Consider the following 15,616-nt stretch of genomic DNA (forward strand, 5'->3'; position numbering starts at 1 on the left):
AATTCAATAGCTACCGGTAGCTAATCTAAAGAAGAATAAGCAGTAGAAGAAACAAAATGAATTAGAAGGATTATACGATATTGGATCTGAATGGCATTGAGCTTGCTTTGGCTTGTTCGTAATTAGCATGCATGCACCACGTAACTTATACCACCTGTATATGTACGTTAGTACGTATATATACTTGAAGTTATATATTTTGTATAATATTATAATGTCATTAGCTAGCCATGATCGATCCCGAGAAGTTTCCTTCATATGGTCGCTTCATAATGCGACAGTTTTATTCTATACTTAATAGAATATGTATATATAATATTTTATTACTTAGCGGGTTTTTACAGGCTGGTTTTCACATCTCTAAACCAAGTCCGGCCTCTACCCATAGAAGTGGGGTTTGACGGGCTTTCTCGCTGGCCAAGCTGGTTAAAAGCCCATCGGGCTTGCGAGCATCCGTGAGCTTATCGGATTTGTGGGCTAGTTGATGAGGCATAGTTATCTTTTTAACACACTGGTAGTTATTATCCATTTAGAATTTTGGACTAAATTATAGAATCATGGTTTTTTTTCTTATTATATTCTTTCTTTTCACATTTATATATTACAAATTACAATCATATCCTTCTAATCATAGCCAGATAGATTTTGGAATTTAATAAATCTTGGACAATTTGGGTAGTTCAAAAATTTAACCAGTCAACATGTCAAATTTTTTTCTCACTTTATTATTCGAAGATATGTACGTTCCAAATCATGCATGTTTATAATTTGGAAGGAAATGCCGACACTCTAGCTTACTACAAAACTAAATTGCTAAACGCTTTAAATTAATCAAATAACATATAATGTGTTGTAGGAGGTTACTCTATGTAATCTTTCGGTGTATCTTATCCTAATTAATAAATCATAGTTTCTCTGAAAAAAATTAACAAAACAAAATACTGGTCACTCCAATTTTTAGTAACTCGACAATTTAGTCCCTCATGTTTCAATTTCAACTGATCACTCCTTATATGTCATCAATTTTAAATAATTTGGTCATTCTGTTAAGTCTTCGTTCAATTACACCGTTAAGTGATTTTTTTCCCCTTGTGATGTTTACCAAGTTAGCAACGTAACGGTGTAATTGGACGGAGACTTAACATATTGACCAAATTGTTTAAAAATTGAGAGTATAAAGAGTGATCAGTTGAAATTGAAACATGAAGGACTAAACTATCGAATAACTAAATATTGGAGGAGTGGCCCGAATTTTGATAAAAACACAGAACCGTTCGTGAACTGGGCACCTAGGAAATTTGATTTGGGTACAACCATCTCGTTTGATCTGCCCTGATCGGGCTCCTAATCGCCCTCTCAGCACCACCTAGCTACGATGCAGCAAGTCGCCAAGGTATTGAGCCATAAACAAAGTAGCATCCTCGACGACCGCACAACAACACGACGCCTCCCAGAGCCTCTGCCTCTGCCTTGCAGCTCAAATCCAACTGCGCGCAACCCAGCCTTGGGATTCGCAACCCAGAGCCCTGACGATCTCACACGACCTAGCTTGTTCGTCCTCCGACTTCCGTCCCAACGTCGTCGAGCAACCCCGTCTGCAACAAACGCAGACAATCCTAGCGCTGATCTTCACGGCTGCAAACATAGCGGGATCGACCCGGATAGTAGGTCCGACCTGACTGGGTTAAGAGATTTCTTACCCATCTGGTAAACTGGTAAAATTGGGGCACGGTAATTTCGCCCACAAGTAAAACACAATAATTTACTGTTGTAATTTCAGTAATTTAATTTAAATTTTACTGATTTACAATGTGATGAATTTAAACTAACTATATGTTTTCATTTTAGTGAAATTTATCATATGATGATACGAAAAAGAATAGCGAGAGTTACTTCGCGACGTATATTCGTATATTCAAAGCATGATTGTGGAATCAAGTAAGAGCAATACTTATACGCTGTTTATTTGGCAAACAACTAAGTATGTTTTATTTAACGTTGCTACTTTCATGTAAATTTAAATTTCTTTGAATTCTTTCTTTCATCGGGGACTTCCAATCTTATTTTCCTTTTCAACTAGATTCTTTTACTTCTTGGGTGGTATACAGGGACGTGATTCCCCTGGTACCAAGTTTTAGAAGCGGTTGGAAGTGCCGTCATTACCATCCGTAGCCATTGTGTGTAGCAACATATTTGAAATAAAAATGGGAGAAACATCAATTTGCGATGGAAATTGTCGCTTATACTATTGGTATGTGAAAAAAATTGTCACTTATACTATTGTGATGGAATTTGTCATGATTTATTAAATTGAGTCATCATACTTTGGGACCTCACCTATAATTAAGTACTTGGAAGTTGTATCGTATATTTATACCAATGAATCTTCCCTCTTGTTGACCGCAACATGTGCCTAGAATTTAATGGCAATGTCTGACCGGTAAGTAACCGAGTCACCGCCATCATTGGGTTATTCATGTTAGATGTGTTTATGCATCTAGTTTGAATTAATTTCTTTTGGTGCAACATCGTTTTATTGAAAGACAAAACATTATGGTCAAAATATGCAAGAATTAGATATGAGAACTTCTTGAAACAAAACACTCATTATATGGAAGAACATGAAAATATGTTCTCACAATTATGGATTACAAAAGCAATTATATATTGCGGTTATTAAAAGAAAAGAATGAAGCATAAATGTTTCGGTTAATAGTCTGAATGACTACAAATCCATTTATTCCCAAGTTTATGTGACTAATATTAGTTAGTCGATGCATTTTTAATTGGTTCATGGTCAAGATCTCAATCTAATTCTTGGCATTAATATGTAAAATTCTCATATTGTTCAAGTAAACGGACATAGGAGGATGTTTTGATGCAAATATGGTTCAACACATAAATGTTATATGATATGCAATGGATCGCCATGTAATGCACTATATATTCTACCGGTTTAAAATATGGTGATGTTTTCACAAAATTCGAATTGAACTAACGCTAGAAAAATTAGGGGGAGTGGTAAAGCTATAATAGGTTTGTGAGATGGCTTTGGCTTCGGCCAAGATGCTTTGTGAGTGGTAAAGCTCAATTTTACCCCTAATGGCATCAAATAGTAACCAAGACCTTAGCTCGGCTCTAAGCCCCCTCCCCCCGGCAACCCCCCGTAGACCCCATGCATGGCCTATTTATGAACTTCAAGTCTCTTTGGTTTTAATTTTTGACGTCGGCAACTCTTTTTGGGTATGTCTAGGCAACACCGACCCTTGTATTTGGATATATGGTGTATATGCATAATATTAATATGTTAAAATCACAAGTCAATGACGCTTAAGGGTTATGAACCCTTGAGTAAATGTTAGACAGCCATTTGGGACTACTTTATTGTACTTACTGAGCTTTATATTGTGATGTTTATATGTCTTGACCTAAAATTACTTGTCTCTACATTCTTGTTTATGAATATGTTAAAGAGATTGAGTGCATAGCTACAAGAAAGCTATTAACGGATTTAGTATTTTAATCCATTGTGACTATGATGGCTAGGTCATCACATAGAATCAAAGAGTGATTTAATGCTCAAGTTTAAATGTCTTATGACGTTATGATTCAAGTCACATGCTTTTATGCATCAAGAGAATAAAGAAACCTACGAATTGGTATTGTCATAGTAGTTGTCTATGTTGATGAATACACAACGAAAACCATGAATAAAAATTGGTGAGACGATAAACTACTTAAATACAATACTTGTGCCAACGTATATCACCTAGAAACTCATTGTGAAAAGAGTTCTTATGTATTGCTTCTCATGAGGAACATATCTCATGAGTCGATATAGTGTGAATTATATACTTTCATGTTACTATGATTTGGAATAATGAATTTGTAACTCGTATATGCTATATTTTTTTAGCAAAGATGGTTATACGGATCAATATAATTCATTCAACTTAATGGAGATATAATTTATGCATAAACAAGTGCATATGCCCCATTTATGATCTTTCATTGACTATGCTTTAGAAAATCCAAGTCTATTGTTTAGAAAAGTTTGGAGTACCACTTTCCTACGCTAAAGAGATTGAGATATAAGATGGAAGCCTATATTGGTTTATCATGATTCACTTTAAGGATAAACTATATTGTGGTGATACATATATTATGGTTAAACTCAAGCTATAACACGTAGATGTTCTTGAGCACCTAAAACAATGACAAAAAGTTGAAAAAAATCTATATTTTTCGGTTTTTCAAATTGCGGACTAGTCATTTGTGAGGACCGGTTCACCTGCTTTTAGGTGGGCTATTGGGTGCTACTCATAAACGTTGTGCGCATTTGGAGACCTGGACACATGGTGAACCACTCGACACAAGTTGCCACTATCTCTAGCGAGTATTCCGGTTGGTTCGGTACTTTTCCGACCGGTTCTGGATGTGAGACCAGTGTCATTAGATTTCTAATACCCATTCCTACTTGATCCTAAAATTTCGTAGCATTTGGGGTTCAGAAAGTCAATGAACCATTCAAAGAATTGTAAAGCAGAGGTTCGGTATTGGTTGTTGATGCGCGCATGGTTCAACAGTGATATATTTTAATCGGTCCCAAGGTTTCAACGATAAACTAATATTTTTAAACCATAAGCTATGGCTTGTACCATGTCTTATTTTTAGTACGTATGTTAGTATTTCAAAACTAGTGATATGCATGGTTGTTAACGGATTATGTTAACGGTTTATCGTTCACATTTTATGCGCCAAATTAGGATATCACAAGCGCATAATGATGTGTTATTTGATGTTTAAAGTTGTTTTTGACTAAGACATGACCTTTCACCAATATCCGCTTATATAACGACCTTAATATGCTTATGATCTCGTTTAGTCACTTTTAATAAGCCAGTATTCCCGTTATTAGGTGGAGAGAAAAATAAGTTTGTTCAAGTTAAACGACTTGGTTTTGTCGTGGTTTGTCTCATTGTGTCTCATCATGTTCCTAATAAGTCCTATAAATTGAAGGGACGAGATTGAATATACATGCTGCATTGAGTGGAATATGCTTAAATATCAACTATGCTTGTAAGGATTGATGTCTGACAAATGGACATGTAGTCACCCTTTGTTGGTGACGTGGTGACTCCATAAATGTGGTAGATGGTGTCACTAGGCCGTGGTTCTCACGAAAGTGTAAAGAGACCATTTGATTCGATAATACTTGTTGAATGCGAGTTATGACACATCTTGATCAATGATGAATGATACTCACTCATCTATTTTCTTGGATGATAGTTATCAGTGGGGGATGGCTCAATGTCAATACCAATCTAAAGAGAGATCTAAAAAAATGACGATATTAAATAAGTTTGATGTCGAGCCATACATACTCCATTGAAGTGACGAGATTGGATATACATGCTGCATTGAGTGGAATATGCTCAAATATCAACTATTCCTATAAGGATTGATGTCCGACAAATGGACATGTAATCACCTTTTGTTGGTGATGTGGTGACTCCATAAATGTGGTAGATGGTGTCACTAGGTCGTAGTTCTTACGAAAGTGTAAAGAGACCATTTGATTCGATAATACTTGTTGAATGCGAGTTATGACACATCTTGATCAATGATGAATAATACTCACTCATCTATTTTCTTGGATGATGGTTATCATTGGGGGATGTCTCAGTGTCAATACCAATCTAAAAAGAGATCTAAAAAAATGACGATGTTAAATGAGTTTCATGTCGAGTCATACATACTCTGTTGAAGTAAAATTCCAACATTGTAAATTGGCCTACCTGGAAAGTGTTATTCCAGTATGATTAGACAGAGATGTCAGGCCGGTAAGTGACCGATTCGCCACTGTCACCGCCCGGAAAGTCATAGGATTCAGTTTAAACAAAGAGATAGGTCATTGGTCATGTAATGCCAACGTCACAAGTGTAATCCTATTGGTTATACCTTTGTTAAGCATAGTGAAAAAGAGTTTAGACTCATGTTATGGCACAAGATCTCTCACAAGATGCCCTGGAATCAAATATGAGACGACTTGATCTTGTAATGGATGTCGTTGCACTACACTACATTGTCAATTAGGTGGTTTCCAAAACAACTGAACTTGCATCTTGTGGTCACAAATTATCTTTATTGGGACTAAGATAAGAGATGTAGATAAACATCTTGTATGGATTGGTTTTCACCCAATTCAACTGTCTCCAGACCACAGAGTACATTAACTTGATGAACTAAGAGTCGAATGTTGCATTTCCGAAGCTCCTTGCTCAAATTATTATTTTCCTAAACCTGCTTAGGGTTATGCAATTTCGCATACAGCTACACTTAGGAATGAAAGTACATTGGGATTACTAGGTCTTGAAAGTGATGACCGTGATTGATGATGTTATTTATCGGTTGGCTAAAGGTAAAAAAGACGTTAAACTAATGCTTACAAGTATATCATGAATCAGTCGAAGTCATGAGAAGACATGTTTCATCCGTAAGCGCAACAATAAGCCTTACGAGGTGAAACCCTCCATATTTAGGTGCGATATGCATATGCATGTAATTGTTGTAATATTCTTAACTCGACATCTCATTCGGTTTAAGCTCGAAAAGCCAATATGATGGTTGAGTGCGCCCACATAATGTCAATGCTTGATCACATTATGCTTATGACGTCAAATCCTATATCCGAATACAAAAAACACTTTAATGAAGCAATGTCGGAATCTTCCCAGACTCATAGGTCAACTTCCACAGAATCTACATGGCAGCTTGCTCATTGGAAATGATGAATTTGGTATCGTTAAAAATATCTGTGTCTACCTTACGGAGACACCAACCATTTGACCATATCTAATATATTGAGTGAGTTATATCTATTTTAGAAAAATATGACAGATTTGTCAAGAACCTAGAGCTGAGTCAATTTCTACTGAGCTTTGTGATCAGCTTAGAACGAACTAGGTTGTGAACTATATATCAATGGAAAGCCACGGGTATCTACTTTCTAGAACGTTTTACGGTGTTGTTTATATCTATTGTATAGAAGAAGTTATGACTGTTTAAGTGCATTAAGTGACTCCATGTGAGAATATGTTTTTCATTACTAACTCTTGTTTTGAGTTGTTATGTAATTTTTTTATCCATGTACGGATAAGTGTATATGTCTGATTAAAGAATGATTGGTGAGATTTGATAATCAAATCATTGACCCATTGCTATTTTTGAAGAATGTGAAGCGCGTTCGTATACGCTATCTATCTAAATTCTGAGATTGAGTTACCAATCAGTGGGAGTTGTTTTGCAGACTTTAGAGGGAGTCTATACCACAGTTATCTTCAACTATAGTTGATGCGTTGTGCTCTTTTCTCATTCGACCAATATTTTTATTTTACCCAAGAGGTTTTTGTTTTACTTGGCAAGGTTTTAGCAAGACAACGGTTTATGCATCATGACATATTAGGATTGCGATATAAGAGGGAGTGTTGTAGGAGAATCACTCTCCGTAATTTTCAGGTGTATCTTATTCTAATTAGTATAAGTTAGTCTAGATAAGAATGAATATATAATATTTGATTTTACGGAATACTCAATGTAATGCCTATATACAAGCTATCTTCTCTCTATTATGATGTGTATTACATTCTTCTGTAACACAATGTTAATTAGTAGAATGAATTCTTACTTTTATGGCTATATACTGTATACATTTGCACATCATAATTTATAATTATGCGGGATCATAATTAATTTGAGATTTGCGTTTATGGGTTAACAGAGATTAAGTGGCCGGTCTCCTTAATCTATATAGGAGCTGTACATCAAACCTTCTACTAATTTATATATATTGCCTTAATGAAATCAACGTAGTTTGTCAGCAGAGCTGAAGCCAGAAGACTTAGCTGTGGTTGAATGGCCTTCTCAATTTAGGGCTCGATCTTGATCGATCGTCTGTTATGTTTTAATCTTGTTCTCTAGTCATGTTAATATACATCATGTATATATCCATGTCCTTAAGATGCATGATATTAATTGGGGCTTTGTGTTTTAGTTACAACTAATGATTTCAATATATAGTAGGTGATTGTTCAGACCTTGATTCTCTTATATACCCCATTTTATGATTTCTAATTAACCAACGGGATATCACATCAACATCATAGTTTTGTATGTCATTTTACCAGCTTTACTAATTGACGAGCATGTGTGATCAACTTATACGTATTATAGCGCGCATCAGTGAGTTGAAATTTATCGAGAGAAGTACTAGTGATTTTAACAAAAAGAAAATTTAATCAACATAAATGTATACGTACCACACATTATTAAATCCATATATGAACATGAATAGAGCTGTTGCCCTCTTCTTCTGTTTTTTATTTACAAGGCCAGACTGCCAGAGACGCTGCCCAAACCACTAATTAAGAACCAACATGCCAAGCTAGCTAGCTAGGTTACCCCTTTTTGTATCCCAAGCTAGCTAATTAAATACGAACCTTACGATACAAGCAGAGCATAGCTGCATATAGATACACAAACTTATCCAATAAGTCCAGAACTAAAGGATACCCCAGTGGAAGGCAACCAAAGATTCCCAGATATGAAACCCGCAACTGTGAATGCTTGTGCTTGAGTGGAAGTAAGTGATGAATGATATCCACCCCATTGAACCCTTCCTGAAGTTGATGCTCCTGACCCAGAATTCATGTACTCTCCGTAGTACAATGTGTTCAGTGCAAACCCACCAGACCAAGGAGACCACCCTGATCGATGTATTGAGTCATCCAAGATAGACTGCATGACGATCGTCCTCGAATACTGCTTCCATGGTCTCCCAAGATACGTCTGGTAGCTGGATCTCACCGGAGCGAGGTCCGATGCCGCTGATATCTTACAGTTGTGGATTGAAATGCCCGTGTTCTGATCAGGGCTACTGCGACCTTGAGCAGTCACAAAGTTCTTGAGCCCGCTGGAGGTTGGTTTCCGTGGGTAGATGTTGCAACTTTGGAAGACAACGGCCGAGTTGCCGAAAATGAAATCGACAGTTCCATAAATATCGGTTTCTCGGTAGAACTGTCGCTTGGAGTGAGTGTAGAGGGTGTCCTGGTAGCCCATGATGGAACATCGGTGAACGACTGATTTGTCGGCACCGACTCGAAGTGCAACGGCTTGGTGCTTGGAAGGGCCAGCATTGTTCACAAATGTTATATCACGAGCGATAAACCCGTCACCCATAGCAGCTGCAGAACAAGTCCATCATGTATGTTACATCATTATTATGATGATACCAAATACATCAAATAAGTTGAAAGTATTATCGTCTTATCACTCATATCTAAATCATCAATAAATAAAATCTTTTTGAATGGCATATATATATATATATATATATATATATATATGTGGTTACTTTTCGTGAAGGCAAGCAGCATACAGGAAAGCATGCACTAAAGTATGACATAAATTAGGGCACAGATGATAATTCTTTTTAAATGCATAGCATATTGAAATATGAATGGTTCAAATTAAAAAGTGATGTAATCAGAAGTGTGGCATGGCCGGACAATTAGACTTATCCTAGAGGTACATAACTTATATATCTTTCTTATATCCCGTTTTACTATTACCAATGTAAATCAGGTACGTAATTTTCTTGTTAATTATTTTCAAGCAGTAATAGTTAACTTGTAGAAGCATAAGTAGTCATCATCCTTAATACCTTCAACCGAGTACTGGATCATGAAGATAACAGTTGCATTTATATCATGTGTACATAACTACATATATGATAAATGAACGTGAACCTCGTTAGAGTTGCTATTTAATTTGATTAGATGTTCATCATTTTTTCTCAGCCGTCTACTTGAATAGCTGGAATTCGAATGAGAATTTTCTATTCGATCTTTTCGTTCGTTGTTACTTAAACCTAGTAATGTACTATCTCATAATAAATTATAAAAACTATTCGACTGTTACTCCAAATTATAGATTATATATGTGAAATCTAAGAAGACAGCTTGTTATTTCTTACCCACTGTGGCAGTCTTATAAGTTGTCCAGCCATCATCAGAGTTCCTATTGCCCACAATGATCGTTTTCCCTACTCCATCACCAATCAACATGACGTTCTTTTGCTTGGTAGGTATGTTTATGTACTCATGGTAAGTCCCAGCTGATACGTGAATCACAGATCTACCCCCAGTACCACTGCTTTCCAAGGTTCCAATTAGCTGCAACGCCTTCAGTGCCTCACCAATGCTCTTGTGCGTCCCACTCCCATCCTGAGCCACCACAGCATCTGCTTCTATCTCCCCAACGGAAGCTTCTAGAAGCTTCCTCTCCGTTGCTGGGACCCATGTCGGAAAGCTACTGTCCGATGCCAATAGTTTTCTATTAGGGTTTGCACTTTTAGCCTCATTTGACTTTGACTCTTCGTGTCGTGGTAAATGCTCCGAACCAGTAGCGAATGAGCCACTGTTACTATTGGCACCCGTGGTAAGCACGAAAAGTGCTAGAGAGTTGCTTATGTATTGGCTCAGGTTTTGAGCCGTGGCATCCATAATGTTTTTGTCTGTCTTGAATTTGTCTTTCTCAAGGCTCTCTAGGCAAGTTTCTTGGTTCGTAAGAGCTGCACTGAGCCAGGTGTGAACATCGTCATCGCTGAGTTTCGACAACGATGTCGTCATGACATTGTCCAGCATATCTATAGCATCGTCAAGAAGCTCAAGGCAGTCATGCATGCCGCCAGTGGGGGAGTGAAGAAAATTATCGGCATTCTGGCGGTGGGAAACGGTGAGATTATAGGCGAGAGCTCGAGCGTATTGAGCTTTCGCGACAGTGGAATGGACCGACTGGAAAAAGACACCTACTAGGGCTTCAGGGGGATCGTCAGTGCCTCTCTTAGATGATGAGGAGAGGAGAGAGGATTCACAGATTGCTGGGTGAGGGGTGTGTTTGCAGACAGATGAAGTGGCGTCTTTGTGGGATAGTCCTCCGGATGATCTAGTGAATTTGGAGAAATGGGATTGCGAAGGAGAAGCATCTACTAATAATATACTTGAGAAGACAAAAATTTCTATAGCCAACAGAACTTTGAACATGCTTACGGCAGCTGAGAGACAGACAGACATAGCTAGCGGGAGAGAGAGAGAGAGAGAGAGAGAGAGAGAGATTTATGTGCTGCTTAATTAGCACTTAAAGGACTTGATGACCTTGAATTTCATATATAGATGCATGTCAGCTTATGACTTAACAAGGGAATAAAGGTGTATATATAGACCGATCGAGTATGTGATTAATAATAGTACCATTATTGGGGATTGAGCTAGTTCCTCCACCATTGTTTAACAGTAAGCTGTATATTATATGGGACCCTACGTACTGTAGGGAGAAGATTACAGAATGGATTAACCCTCAATTGATTATTTCCAGCAAGTTTCCTATATTTGTTACAGAGTACCAGGCATGCTTGTGCGTTCTTTTATAAATTTAGAGCGGATCATGCATTTTTAGCGCAAATTATTAAGTGTTTTCTTCATGTACGGCCACATAAAACCATCACAGAGAAAAAATTGCCGGAAGCAAAACACAATAAAAACTCATCTGTTAACGGCTGTTTTGATTTCATGCATTTGGAAACGAAGAATCTTCATATGTTAATTCCAATTGAAGTATAATATATATGCTTGACTTGACTGGTAGTGATCAATATTATGATTAGGAAAGCTAAACCAACTCTTGCCACTTTGCCAGTAGTCAATCTATATTGGGGATTATTGTTTCGAGTGTGTATGCCCTACAAAATAACTCCATGCACACACACAAACAGACATTAAGGAAGCTTAACAAGCAAGAGGAGTACTAATTTATCAAGATAAATAATGATCCCTTCATAATTTGTTTGATAATGGCGGTTTAATATTGGCCGCAAATATTTTCTTCTTTCATTTCTATCCATATCTCCTAGTCAAGAGAAATATTAAAGCGACTAGTTGCATGTAACACTCCGGACTAGGTTAGTCGAATTCGGTTATTGATATATCTGCATCCAATGGCGGACCCAAGATCATGTATGAGTGGGGCAGATTACTTATATGAACCAAAGAAATACCATATATAAGAATGGGAAAAAATAGTAGATTTTGAAGAAAAACTAGCTAAAAAGTGTTTTTACTAGAAAACATGGAAGGTAAGACATTTGAGTGCGGGCATCAACACCCACTAGACTCTATGTAGGTCCGCCAGTGTCTGCATCCCGGCCAGTCGAGCGTGGTGATTGATGTATCTGTTTTCCTTATCCTCAAGGAAGAAGGGTTACAGTCCACTATTGGATGGGGTACCAAACTCCAAAGAGACAAATATAAGGTTCAAATATGCATATATAAATATAAACAACCCTATGCAGAATTGACTTGTGAGGTATGTATACCTCCAACCATTTTGGTAATGAATTGGCAAAGTCAAATGCATATAGATTACGATACATTACCCTAATGTAATGTCCACATATATTGATTTAAGTCATTGATGATGATTTAGGAAGCTCTAACTTAGTTGATGCGCACATACTAACTAAATGATATCCTAGGCTCCACTTAGTTGATTGTCTTTACAACAGTTAAACAACCATGCAACGCTCCAAATCCTTAATAATATAAGAAAGTGTTGGCTTTTTGCTATTAGGATGTGCTTAAGGAAGAATCCTATTTTCTCTTTTCTTATTTTTTTAGTTTTATCTTCTTTAGAATTCGACTGGTTGTCATGTCATGCATGCTAGCTACATTTCTGTCTGTCATGCATGCTTTTCATTCATAGGCCGGGAATCTTCTCTCTTTCGTATGAAAGCTAGAATTCTGTGCAATATCATATTTCTCAATGAATATCACCTAATATAGCTTTATGGAATCAGATGCGAGTACGTAGAAGCGAAACATTTAAAAACGCGGAATTGATTTTTTTAAAAAAAATTTTAGAAGCGGGTACGTTTTAGAATCGTCATAATAAAATAATATATATTCATATCTAAAAATATATTATATAAAATAATAAATTACTTACTAATATTATAGAAAAACAATACGATAGAAAAGAAATTCAATAAACATTTTGTTATGGCCTAGAATAAATAACACAAAAACTTCAATAACTAACATGATACTAGTAGTGTAGCTAACCACAAATGATGCGCATCACCTCTCAATCAATACATCATACATTTGACAATCTCTCCAATTACACTGACCAAGTATGTGGAATGAAAAACATATGTATCTACATTTTACAATGAGCGGCGCGCTCCAAATCTAAATGACTTTACGTTTTCTCTTTGGGCTTCATCCTAGTTTAGCCCCAAAATCTACCATACTAATTTTTCACTCATCTAGTTTCAATCAATATCTTGCTCCAAATCAAACTCATCTATAATCTTATATGTCATTGTTGTCTCACACAAGATTAAAAGCTCAAACAAATCCTCAAATCTCATTCAATCTGCTTGAATGAGGCTTCAACTGTATGTTTTTTGGGTTTTCATTCAATTCTAGATTTTGATTTATCTTCATGAATTATCGAGTCCTTAGAATATAGAGATTCTAAGAGTGATTTATATTAGAGCCGGAAAAGAGAGAAGAATACTGTAAAAACCCAACCCTCGCGCTTCCATGGCGCTTCCAATCTGGAAGCTTGCACTTCCACGACACTTCCAAGCGCTTCCTATTTGGAAGCTTACGTTTCCACGGTGCTTCCGCAGCACTTCCAAAACCTTCTTTTTCTAGAGTGCGGTTCCGTCGCACTTTCGATCGCTTCCACTTCCGATTCAGATTCCGAAGTGGGAATCGGATCTCCGGTGAAGATTTCGTGCATCATAGATTATCACCTGCTTTGTTTAGAAACTCTTTCGCAATTCTTTTGATAATAACTGCACCATTAATCCGACTTAAAATGTCAGAATTTGGTATCGTTCGATTGAATTCAAAGAGGCTTGACACCCAAAATGTGAGGATTATAATTTAAGATTATATATATATGAACTTACTGTATACGTACGTACCGACATTTTATCTATTCGAAAGTAGGGCAAATAATAACACGAAACAATTCTCATTCTGCATCAGGGTGATCGATCGCTCGAAATACATGTTTTCTTTACGGTTCCTTGACTGATCGATCAAAAGAAGTTTAAATTGCATGCATGCGCATTCGGCATTCCTAATTACTTATTAATACGTACACATCTCTATCATTTTGTAATGTAAATAAAGACAATTAATCCAAAACAAATCATGTAATTGAAGAAGAGAAATTGAATCACTACGTACTCTTTTCGTTTCAATATCTTGATCTTCTCTTTTAAACCCTAGATGATGCATTACAACTTTCTTCACCACACTTCAATACCACAATTTCGACCTATTGAAATGGATTATCAAGATTATTTTCTCCTCAAGAAGATGCATATATATATATATATATATATATATATATATATATATCATATCAGTTGGTATCCAGAGTGAAGCTTCACTCTGAAATGACAGAGTGAAGTTCCAATTTTGGCACATTTTTCGGTCAAATTTTTTCACCATAAGCGATTCAATATTTAGATATGTTATTCAAGATCATCTCTACAAAGTTTCATCCAATTTGACAATAGTTAGAGCTTTCAAAATTGAGATTTATACGAACGGTTCACGTTGAACAGTTTTAATTCATTCATTGATTTAATCTAATTTCAATACTTTAACGATGTCCGAATTAGATGAAATTTTGTAGAGATGATCTTGAATAGCATACCTAAATATTGAATCGCTTATGGTGAAAAAATTTGACCGAAAAATGTGCCAAAATTAGAACTTCACTCTGGATAGGGACTATATATCATATATCATATATAAACCATAAATTTGGGCCATTGGCCTGGTTTATGAAGCTTTATTCTCACAAAAAAAAGAACCATAAATTTGGGTTGTGTTATTAGTAAAATATTATAATGCATGAGAAGTTAAATGAGTGGTGAATCGAGTACAGAATTTGTACTGGAATATTTTCCTAATTAAAAGAGATAAGCAACAAAAAAGTCATGAACAAAAATAATTAAAGAAAAAAAAAGGAGAAAGGGCCCGTTGTCAAGAAAAAGGAGAAAGGGAGATATGCTCTTCTAGGGTGGTACAGCCGTACAGGAAAGCACGAATGTTGTCATTAGATGCATCACTTTGGCCCCAAATAATGGAGTCGATCTAGTGACCTAGAATATTTGCATTACAATTAAAGTGGTAGTCTTTTCAATTTTTAAGTCCAAAGCGCAAACAGCAGATAGACGAATAAAGCTCAAAGAAAAACAAATTAGATATACCTAATTTCCCATAAATCGCTTCTCATGAAAGAAAGACCAACTCCATAGTCCATACATATATTACACACCCCATTAACGGACGGCTCCTTCTTATCGAATGCAACTTTGCACCTAACAAGTAACAACATTAACAATACATGACAAATCAAGCTCTAGAAGAAATTGAGTTGCAGTAGCATATTATTATATTCAGACTCTTTCGTTTTCGATGGCAAAAGAAAACGCACGAAAAATAACAACTCAAACAAGCAAGAGTTGCATTAT

At 36.3% G+C, this 15,616-nt stretch overlaps 1 protein-coding gene across 1 annotated transcript; it reads right to left on the bottom strand.

Annotated features, from left to right (window-relative positions):
- Positions 1–8,298: 8,298 nt before the first annotated feature.
- On the bottom strand, positions 8,299–11,167 carry LOC126789890 (probable pectinesterase/pectinesterase inhibitor 16). Its single transcript, XM_050515962.1, has 2 exons — positions 10,034–11,167; positions 8,299–9,242 (listed from the first exon to the last, which is right to left on the bottom strand). Exons 1-2 carry the CDS (start codon positions 11,130–11,132, stop codon positions 8,542–8,544), a joined length of 1,800 nt encoding a protein of 599 aa, XP_050371919.1. The 5' UTR covers positions 11,133–11,167; the 3' UTR covers positions 8,299–8,541.
- Positions 11,168–15,616: the final 4,449 nt, after the last annotated feature.

This window comes from Argentina anserina, chromosome 4 (genome assembly GCF_933775445.1).
Source record: "Argentina anserina chromosome 4, drPotAnse1.1, whole genome shotgun sequence".
Taxonomy (NCBI): Eukaryota; Viridiplantae; Streptophyta; class Magnoliopsida; order Rosales; family Rosaceae; genus Argentina; species Argentina anserina.